The 10,690-nt window shown below is 50.9% G+C and overlaps 1 protein-coding gene across 1 annotated transcript; it reads left to right on the top strand.

Annotated features, from left to right (window-relative positions):
• LOC101941286 (aquaporin-5) lies at positions 1–7,345 on the top strand. Its single transcript, XM_065576651.1, has 6 exons — positions 1–135; positions 2,047–2,469; positions 3,968–4,132; positions 4,397–4,480; positions 5,019–5,200; positions 6,538–7,345. Exons 1-6 carry the CDS (start codon positions 124–126, stop codon positions 6,647–6,649), a joined length of 978 nt encoding a protein of 325 aa, XP_065432723.1. The 5' UTR covers positions 1–123; the 3' UTR covers positions 6,650–7,345.
• Positions 7,346–10,690: the final 3,345 nt, after the last annotated feature.

The raw sequence follows: 10,690 nt of genomic DNA, 5'->3' as shown, positions 1-10,690 counted from the left end.
ACTTACTTCAGAGCACAGCGAGAGACGGCGCTTTTATGAGCAAGAGTCGTGGGCAGGTTGGACTAACGCAGACACTGCACGAGGACAACAGGAGCCAGGCCAGGATGCTTTCAGCAGAGGAGTATGCGGCACCTGGTAATTTTCCCTTTTTTTTTTTTTTTAACCCATTAACAAGGTCAAGGGCCAGATTTCGATCTCAGTGATGCCGGTGCAAACGCCTTGGGTTTGAATGGGAATAATTCCAGATTTACACCCCTTTTCCCATGTCAGCCTGCTCATTTAGAGCAAAAAACAAAAAAAAAACCCCAACAAAACCCCCCAAAGCCTCTAAGAGGGTGCAGGTTCTGAGCTCTGGACTGCCGGAAGCTGACGTGGTGTTGATATTTAACACCTGAGCTCACTGGGTGGAGTAAAGTCCCTAGTTCACATGGATCACTGAAGCCATGACCCTCCCCTCATGTTCACTGCAAATCCCAGCACATTTTTTGTGTGCAAGGTTTAGGGAATTTGCTAGCCGAATTTCAACTCGACGAGTTGCATTCCACCGCCCTAAAATTCTCTCTGCGGTTTATATTTTACTGGTGAAAACTTGTTTGTAGTGTTGCTAACAGCTGCTGTGTTCCACCCCAGAGGTGGCTGCCTTCTGGCAACCCATACAGGGACACAGTTTGCAAAGTGATTTGGAATCAGAACTGCGTTTGTTCTATTCCCTATACTGTTAAAAGCTTGGGGAGATTCCCCTTTAACTTAAGAATCAGGGACTTGCTCTACTGGGTGGAGCAAAGTCCCTAGTTCACATGCATCACTGAAGCCATGACTGCAAATCCCAGAAAAAAATTTGTGTGCGAGGTTTAGGGAGTTTGCTAGCCAAATTTCAACTCGACGAATTGCATTCCACCTTCCTAAAATTCTCTCTGCAGTTAACATTTTACTTGTGAAAACTCTTTTGTAGCGTTGAAGAGCAGAACCTTTAGAGCAGGGGCTCTCAACCTTCCCAGATGACTGTCCCCCTTCCAGGAGTCTGATTTGTCTTGCGTACCCCTAAGTTTCACCTCACTTAAAAACGACTTCTTACAAAATCAGACATAAAAATACAAGTGTCCCAGCGCATTAGTACTGAAAAATTGCTTCCTTTCTCATTTTTACCATCTAATTATAAAATAAATCAATTGGCATCTAAATCTTGTACTTACATTTCAGTGTAGAGAATAGAGAGCTGTGTAAACAAGGCATGGTCTGTATGACATTGTAGTTTGTACTGACTTCGCTAGTGCTTTTTATGCAGCCTGTTGTAAAACTAGGCAAAGATCTAGATGAGTTGAGGTACCCCCTGGAAGACCTCTGCGTACCCCCAGGGCTACGTGTATCCCGACAGAGAACCACTCCTTTAGAGCACTGGAGCCATGCAGGAGACTTGTCTGCAAAGCCTCAGCATTTGTTCTACATAATTGAAGTCCCAGTTCTAATCCCGGAGTTCCTCCTAGTGATTGCTGGTGTGCACAATATAAATCCTCTAGCAAATCCCCCCCCCCCCCCCCCCGCCCCACATCCTGCATCAGCTAAGCACCAGGGCCCAGCTTCTAATCTCAGACATGCTTGTGTAAATCAGCAATGAGAGTCACTCTGGAGTGACACTGAGAGGAGAAAATGACCAGGAGAGCTTCCCCCAGCCAGGCAGTGAAACTGGCCAGAAATAAGGACTTTGCCACCTTAAATCTAACGTGGCAAAAAAGCAAATACATGCTCCACTTCCAAAACAAAAGCGAGACCCAAAGAGGCAGCCTGGTAGTTACGCAAGGTGTTATCTAACGACCACAAAGACATCAGATAGGGGGCCATTGTCTGGAGAGAAAAAAAGGAGAAAGAAACACTGCCAATCATCTGAGTCTTTCACTGGCAGAGAGGTGCTAAAGTTATTTTCAGCTGTAAACTTTTCCAGCTGCCCAGGAGGGCTGGCCAGTTCCTTGGCTCCACCCACCACCTTGGTAATGCAGCTCCCTCCTGCTCCTGTATATATATGGCCCTGCGCCTTGCTGTTGTTCGCAGAGCCCAGACAGAAGAAGCCTGCCACTCCTTTCTCTCCGATTGCCCCGTCCAGATCCCACCATGTATAAGGAAATTTGTACCATGGCTTTTGTGCGGGCCATCATGGCTGAGTTCCTAGCTACCATGATCTTCGTCTTCTTTGGCCTCGGCTCAGCCCTGAAGTGGCCCTCGGCTCTGCCAAGCATCCTACAGATCTCCCTGGCTTTCGGCTTGGCCATCGGCACCTTGATCCAGATGTTCGGTCACGTCAGCGGTGCGCACATCAACCCAGCGGTGACCATCGCTTTCTTGGTGGGGAACCACATCTCCTTCCTTCGGTCGGTGTTCTACGTGGTGGCCCAGCTGGTGGGGGCCATCACTGGGGCAGGCATCCTTTACCTGGTGACCCCGATCAACACCCGTGGAAACCTGGCCGTCAACGCGGTAAGTCTCTTCCTGCCCACGGATGATTAATTATGCCCAGGGCCTCAGCAACCCTACGCACGGGTTCCCGGCCTCGCGGGAGGAATTGGACCCACCACGAGGGTTGACGAAGGCCGGCTCACCCCGGCGCTGGAGATACCTACGTCCATGCAGATGGAGAGCGATGGCAGCACCGTGCCGGCAGCCTTTGCATAACACATTGCACTGACAGCACAGATTTATTGGGCTGTGCAATTAATGAGGCGGGGTTTTTTTCCTACCTGCTTCTCTTATCCTGAGGGCTTTCAGATGAGCTTGACTCCAGCCTCTCTTCCTGGAGCCAGGGAGATCAGAGCAGGGAAAGGAGTTAAGCCAGGATTGGAGGGGAACCCACTTAAGCCAGTGCCAGGGGGGCAGGGGGGGAGTTAGGAGCCCTTTAGACCAGTATACCCAGTCAGAGGAAGGAGGTTGGAAGACCCCTTAAACCAGTGTGGAGGGGAGGATAGGCACCCACTTGGACCAGTATGAGGAATGTGGTTGGAAGATCTCTTTTTCCAGTATGACCAGTCTGAGGAAAGTAGCTGGGGAGACCACTTAGACCAGTAGAGGCGAGATTGGAGGAGGAAGGAATTGTTTTTTGGGAGGAGAGGGTGAGATTAGAAGCCCACTTAGACCAGCATGAGGGCAATTTTGGGAGCCCATCTGGGGGCCCTAGGAGATCTCTTAGATCAACAGTGGGGAGCGTGACCAGTTAGACCAGTAAGAGGCGGATTCCGTCCCCCTTTCAGACCACTCTGAGGTGGACCAGTTGCCGTGCAGGTGTTGATTCTTAGAGCCTTCAGCCTCGTAGGGGGGTTTTCAGGGGCTGTGTTTTCCTCACTGGTTGTTCTGTGCCCCTCCAAGCCCCTAAACGTTCCCCCTCCACCCCCCAAATAACTTATGTCCCTTCATTTCCCAACGCTTCCTCGCCACTTCCCCCTAACTGGGCCTCAGCCTCATCCCAGCGCAATGGGGCTGGATCCTTAGACGAAAACAGGTGCACCGACCCCAGGTGGTGATGGCTCATCCCACCCCAATGGCATCCTCTCTAGATCCCCACTGTTCCCCCCATACAGGGGGATTTTACCCCAGTCCCAGTCCTCACCTCTCCCTCCATGTATCGCTCACACCCTCACTCACTGAAGAGCGGACAGTCTCTGGCTGCTCTGGGGCAATCTGGTGTTAGCAAAGGGAGAAATCTTAAGGTGATAAGTGATTTGTAAATGCCTAGAGGGAGAAATGTAGAGAGAAAGGGACTTCCAGAAAGATAGAGGAGGGTATATGGAGGATAGATAGATGGATAGATCGATAAGATAAACCCAGAGGCATCACCTCACTAGGAATTTGAACGGGCGGCGGGGGCGGGGGGGGGGTATTCCTGTCTCACACTAAACAGCTCTGTGGTTTTTTAGGGGGTAGCAAAACCCCTCAGTCTGGCTCAGCTCAGCAGCCATTCACAATCTTTCTTGTTCATGTGCAGCTCAACAACAATACATCCCCAGGCCAGGCGCTGGTGGTCGAGATCATCCTCACCTTCCAGCTGGCGATGTGCATCTTTGCCTCCACGGATAAACGCCGGACCGACATCATAGGCTCCCCAGCATTGTCCATCGGCCTGTCGGTCACCCTGGGTCACCTGGTTGGGGTGAGTGTCTGGGTCGCCGGGCAGGAAAGCTGGCCATGGGAGAAGCTCCCAGCTACTCTCATCCCAACTTCTCCCAGTAGGGGGCGCTGTAAGTAGCAGGGCTGAAGGGCAGGCTATGGGGAGGATGTAGGGAGCAGGGCAGGAGCACTGACTGTGGGGAGAAGCCCCCAGTTACTCCAGTCACACCTGGAGCGATGCTCCGGTCGCAGAAGGACTAGACCAAAGGGAAATGTGATCAGTCTTAATTCCCGTGTCCCTTTACAGATCTACTTCACCGGCTGCTCCATGAATCCAGCCCGATCCTTTGCACCTGCCGTCGTAGTGACAAGATTCAGCACTGCTCATTGGGTAAGAATCCCCCACCAGTAACAGTAGCTCACAGCATGGTGGAGAAGAGCTAGGGGTCTGCAGCAAAGTGGTTGCTGGTTGGCAGGGGCTGAGCCACTGGTCGTTGGCAGCTCAAGAGCGAGGGAGGTCAGGGCTGAGGAAGCGAGGGGTGTGTTTGAGTATAAGGAAATGGGGCTGAGGGGAATCTTCTAGGAGATGACAACTGAAGGGGGCCATTAAGGAAGCACTTAGAGGCCAATGGCTCCACTGCGCCAGGTGCTGTATGAACATGGAAGGAAAAATCCCCTGGGCTTTCCCACGGCTTGCTGTGGGGAAGCAGTGTGGCGTAGTGGATAGAGAAGTGGACTGGGACTCAGTACATGGGGATTCTATTCCTGGCTCTAACACTGTCCTGCTGTGTGATTTGGGCCCTGTGCCTCAACTTCCCCATCTGTAAACTGGGGATAATGATACCGATCTTCGTAAAATGCTTTGAGATCGACAGCTGAAAAGTGCTACGGAAGGATTAGAGATGATCATTCTACCTTTGGCTTCCCAGGTCTTCTGGTTCGGCCCCATCATCGGCGCAGTCCTGGCCTCCCTGCTTTACAACTACTTCCTGTTCCCCTATTCGCTGAACGTCTCCGAGAGGGTAGCCATCGTGAAAGGCACCTACGAGCCAGAAGAGGAGTGGGAAGAGCAGAAGGAGCAAAGGACAAAGTCCATGGAGCTGACCTCCCCGTAAGAGATGGCTGGAAGGGAAAACCCAAAGAACAAGCCAAGACTCTCAATCTGTGGCCTCACAACCCAAAGATCAATAGTCTCTATATGCAAAAGAAGGGTGCATGTGATATCTGTGTATATACCCTGCGATTGTGAGGGTGACTGATACAAATATTCCTGGCCAAAGAATAGAGACCCACACCCAGAAGAAGGGGTCCCACCAACATCGGCTCTAGGCCAGACTGGCACTGACCCCCTGCGCCTCAGAAAGTCTTGTCAATGGCTAGGGTGTGCCAGGATTTTTAGCATTATGCAATTTGTGCCTTAACTACTTGTCTTTGTCTTTGGGACGAGCCCCAGATCCGAACATTTCCCCCGATCCAAACAGCCCCAGACTCTATTTTTATTTTTTACTTTTTTGGAGGGGGGGGGCATTGGTGGAGGTGATAACCTGGTCTGAATTTCAAAGCCCACCTCAACCTGGTCTGAATTTCACAGCCCACCTCAAATGGGTGTGGGTGATTTCCACTGATTTTTCTTTAATGCTCCACAGGTACCCCAACGGGGTGGCATGCAGTGTTGTTGTAGCTGAGTTGGTCCCATGATATTAGAGAGACAAGGTGGGCAAGGTGATATCTTTTATTGGACCAACTTCTGTGGGTGAGAGAGACCAGCTTCCAAGCTACACGGAGCTCTTCCTGAAGAAACCCAGATGTGAAAAACAGTTCTGTGCACCTCAAAAGCTTGTCTCTCTCAGCCGTTACCTCGCCCGCCTTGTCTTTCACTTACAGGGTCAACACAACGGGGTCCCCTCGTGATTGTGGATAATGGGAACGTGGACAGTCCTCTGTAGGGTCAGGGAGCCATTCAGTAGCTCTTTGTGGGGTGGGGTGGGAGTTGAACAAGGGTGGGTATCTCTTAGAGACAGCCTGGCCTGAAGGGATTGGAGCGCCCATTTCTGTGGCCCCATAATTGGTTTTGGGGGTTGGGGGCAAATAAAAAGCCCATGAGAAACAAGCACAAGGCCTTTTGGATTATTCAACTGCTGCTTTAGAAGAGTGTGACTAGGCCTCACCCCCATGCATTTGGTATCAGGGTGGCTGGTCTGGGGGGCAGGGAGACATCTTGATGATATTCCCTTCCCCCACCCCTGCCCAAGCAGCTGAAGGTCTCTGGGCTTCCCCCCTCAGCCGACATTTGTGTAGGGCTATACCCCACGGCACAACAGAGATGGGAAGTAGGGGAGGGACAGAGAAAGGGGAGCAGGGAACAGAAGAAAGGAGATACAGCAAAGTGGGGAAAGGGCCAGGCGGATGGGTGAGATTAACAGGCCCAAGTCTTTCTGTCATCCCTAGGGCCCGGCGTCTTCTTGGCGGGGCTGGAAATTCGATTGTTCCCCAGCCACGAAGCACAAGGTCACCACTGCCCAATTGGGAGGTAGCCCGAGGAGCCAGGAAAGGCCTGTAACCTCAACAGTCCAGGCCCCTGGTTTGCTCCATAGTCCTGACGCCTTATCCCGTAAGCCCCACCCGCACCCCCAGCTTCTGCTTGTTTTCTTCCCCTTCTCTTCCCAAGCTTCTCCTGAGAACTATCTCATACTGACTACGCTGTAAGGAATTAACCCGGGACAAGAGCCTTTCTCTGAATTACTCTCCAGTCTCTGCTTAGGCCCTTGGAAAGGGCAAGACAGCAAGTGAAAAGGAGGGAGACTAGGTGGTTTGTTGTAAAGGCTGCTGCTGCTTCTTCAGATGCGCTAATCTCCTCGCTAGTCTGCTGTGTCTTTACCGCCGGACAGCCGTATCCCTGACCTTTCGCAAAAGGCCAAGATACAAGCCGGAGACCACATTCCTTGTGCGTCCAGGGCTCCCATTAACCCCATGGAAGCTTGGGCGCCTGGGGGGTGGCGGGAGAGGAGAAAGGGATGGGACGCGGCCTAAGGGCCAGCATGGCTGGTTTCGACAGAGTTGTGGCAAATATATTTTCCCCATGGCGCATCCTACGTCCCAAACCTTTATCCCCGGGGGAAGCTGTTCTTTCCTGCATTGGCTGGTGTCGGCGAGTCCTGGTTATTTGGTGCATGAAGGATATGATTTTGGACTTTGTACTTGTATTATTGTATTATTTATTGTCAATAAAAGACACCACGGGTTAAGCCTGAAAGCACAGCTGCCCCAGTGCCTGATCATTTTTGTTCCGGGATGTGTCGCACTAACCCCGGGCAGCACCCCTGCTAAGCTCTATTAAGCCCATTTTGCAGATGGGGAAATTGAGGTACAGCCATGGGTTAATTTCCAGGGGAATTGTGGGCACTCAGCCCCTCTGCAAATTAGGTCCAAGGTGTGTCTTGGGTGGGCACTCAAAAAAGAGAGGCCTGGGTACTCAGCAGCTGCACGGCAGAGCTGGGACTGGAATTCTAAATGTGCTAAGAGGAGTCTGATGTTGTGGTAGGCCTGCTCGCCCCATGATGAGATTTCAGAGCTGGCTTTGAGGCCAGGGTGCAAAAAATCACCAGGGGATTATTTATATGTATGTTTTGCGGGGCATTTTTTAAGGGAGATAAGAGGAAGAGCACAAGTACAGTTGTCAATGCTCCAGGATTGTCCCGGAGTTGCCAGGGAATTAAAGAGGAATTTTTAATTAAAGAGGATGGCATGTGATGAAACCTCCAGGAAGACGTCCAGCCAAAACTGGCAACCCTAAGCACAAACAAATACTGGACACACATCCCTCGAGGGCTTTCCCAGTTTGCCTCAGTCCTGAGCAGCCGGACTCTTTGCTGTTCCAGCCCTGGCCTCAGACACACACAACTCAGCCAAATACACACCTTATTCCCAACCCACAATTCCTACCCTCTTGCCGTGCCAGTCCTGAGCTCATACACAATGCAGCTTAGCCAAATACACACCTTAATCCGGACCTTCCGCTGTTTGCTTGCTTTTCCAGTTCTGCCACTCGCATTTGCCAATACACCTCATTCCTGTACCCCCCTGCTAGCCCACTCCTGGGCTTTCACCACAACAGCTCTGCCAATGCCCCTCCATCCTGACCCACAGCCCCTCTGCTATTCCAGCCCCCCACACACGCACGCACAGCTGTGCTGCTGCCCCCTCAATCCTGACCCACAGCCCCTCTGCTATTCCAGCCCCCCACACACACACATGCACAGCTGTGCCGCTGCCCCTCAATCTTGACCCACAATTCCCTCCTGCCCCCGCTAGCCCACACAGCTCTGCCAGTGCCCTTCCATCCTGACCCACAGCCCCTCTGCTATTCCAGCCCCCTCAACACACACAGCTGTGCCACTGCCCCTCAATCCTGACCCACAATTCCCTCCTACCCCTGCTAGCCCACACAGCTCTGCCAGTGCCACTCCATCCTGACCCACAGCCCTTCTGCTATTCCAGCCCTGTGTTGACCAATATATGATGGGCTAATATATATATCACATTATCAATATGTATTAGTCATACCATGCATATTAATATGCATTAAGCACACAATATTAATACAACATTATATTGTATATATATTTCTAGCAGTTGCATGGCCTATGTCTTTCTATAATCCTATGCAGTTTAGTTGTAGCCATGTCAGTTCTGGGGTATTTGAGAGAGAAAGGGGGTGAGATAATCTCTTTTATTGGACCAACTTCTGTTGGTGAGAGAGACAAGCTTTCAAGCCACACGGGGCCAAGCTCTTCTTCTAAGATCCTGTTCACTTATACTCTCTAGCCCATAACACTTTGCAAAGCTGAAGGCAAGATTGGCATTAGAAAATAAGAAATGTATCAAAGGCAAAAGACATGAATGTTCTATCCCGGTACAAGATGGGGAGGTACCTTCACAAATTAGTACCTGGAGTGCTGGTCTCCAAAACAAAGGTAAGCAAAGGGATAGAACAAGTTTAGGAACCGGTCCAAACTGATGGGCTGGATTTTATGGGATGTGCAAAGAGTTTTGTAACTTGTAAAACCATCCACTCAATACTCCAAGCTGAAATGCGGAACTCGGGGAGCACGCCTTCCGCGTGTGGTGAATTTAACAACGCTGCACGAGACGGCTTCCCAGAAACTGGTGTCATATTGCTTTCTTCCTGGACCGCACTATCATTGACTTTCGGCAATAAACTTTATTGATACAGATAATTTGGTCTCTGGAGACTGTATATTTCGTATATCGGGGGTAGCGGTGTTAGCCTGTATCCACAGGAGTCCGGTGGCACCTTAAAGACTAACAGATTTATTTGGGCATAAGTTTTGCATCTGAAGAAGTGAGGTTTTTTTTACCCACGAAAGCTTATGCCCAAATAAATCTGTTAGTCTTTAAGGTGCCACCGGACTCCTGGTTGTTTTTGTATATTTCATAATGAATCAAAGTGTGGTCAGGCAGTTGACTATGCAATTTACCAACACCTGGTTACACACACATCTGCCACTGTACCTCATTGCTGATTTTCAGCAACTCCTGCTGTTCCAGTCCGAGGCTCCCCGACACGCAACTGAGCTGATCTACCACCATCCTGGCCAGAAGCAAACCCCTCCTGCTATTCAGGCTCCACAACATACCCCATTCTGATACCAGATACCTGTACATTTCCAAGCCTCACTGGGCTGATCATGACAGGGCCACAGATATGATGCTCGATTGGGGTTAGACTGGCGATGGGTAGATTTCCTGATGGAAGGCGCAAAATGTGGACAATGCTAATGTTCTGCTCATCACAAGAGCTTCTCCTGGTGGCTCTAGTGAATTAAGCTGACCAGAAGGGGCTAGACCCCCTTGTGTGGGTCTTTCACACCAGTGCAAATCACGACCATTCCGATCTAGCAGCGCTTTATACCCACTGGTGAAAGTGACTCCGTCAAGGTGCAGGGCACTGTGACCCACAGGCCTGGCAATTCTGGGATGTTTGACAAGCGCTCGCCACGAGCAGCAGCATGATCCAGCGTTAGGAGAGCTGGATTCATTACAAAAGCAGGTGTCTGTTCTTTTACAGGAGGGGAAACTGAGGCACGGTGACTGGCCCAAGGTCAAGGCAGTACCAGAGGTGAGAATCATAGACTATAAAGCCAGGTGGGGCCATTGTGATCACCTCGACTGCTCCGTGTATAACACAGACCACATGATTTTCCTGAATTAATTCCTGTTTGAACTATTGAAGTGGTTCCCAAACTCCCCCGCCCCGCTAAGGACCCCTTTGGCATCTAACTAAATGTCCCAGATCCCTTTCATTTCTGGTACTACCAGATTACCCCTGCCAGTGCAGGAATGCCACCCCTGCCCTGCCAGCATAGAATCATAGAATATCAGGGTTGGAAGGGACCTCAGGAGGTCATCTAGTCCAATCCCTTGCTCAAAGTAGGACCAATCCCCAGACAGATTTTTGCCCCAGATCCCTAAATGGCCCCCTCAAGGATTGAACGCACAACCCTCAGTTTAGCAGGCCAGTGCTCAAACCACTGAGCTATTCCTCCCCCCACCCCGTATGGTGTGGAGGCGGCCATTTTGA

Source organism: Chrysemys picta, chromosome 22, assembly GCF_011386835.1.
Source record: "Chrysemys picta bellii isolate R12L10 chromosome 22, ASM1138683v2, whole genome shotgun sequence".
Taxonomy (NCBI): domain Eukaryota; kingdom Metazoa; phylum Chordata; order Testudines; family Emydidae; genus Chrysemys; species Chrysemys picta.
The sequence above is the reverse complement of the archived record's forward strand: the minus strand, read 5'-3'. Positions and strand labels throughout refer to the sequence as shown.

What these genes read in the sequence shown, in the direction of transcription:
- LOC101941286 (XM_065576651.1), top strand. An exon ending in CCCTGGGTCACCTGGTTGGG is followed by an intron (nt 4,133 to 4,396) that starts GTGAGTGTCTGG and finishes GTCCCTTTACAG; the next exon opens with ATCTACTTCACCGGCTGCTC. An exon ending in TCCATGGAGCTGACCTCCCC is followed by an intron (nt 5,201 to 6,537) that starts GTAAGAGATGGC and finishes TGTCATCCCTAG; the next exon opens with GGCCCGGCGTCTTCTTGGCG.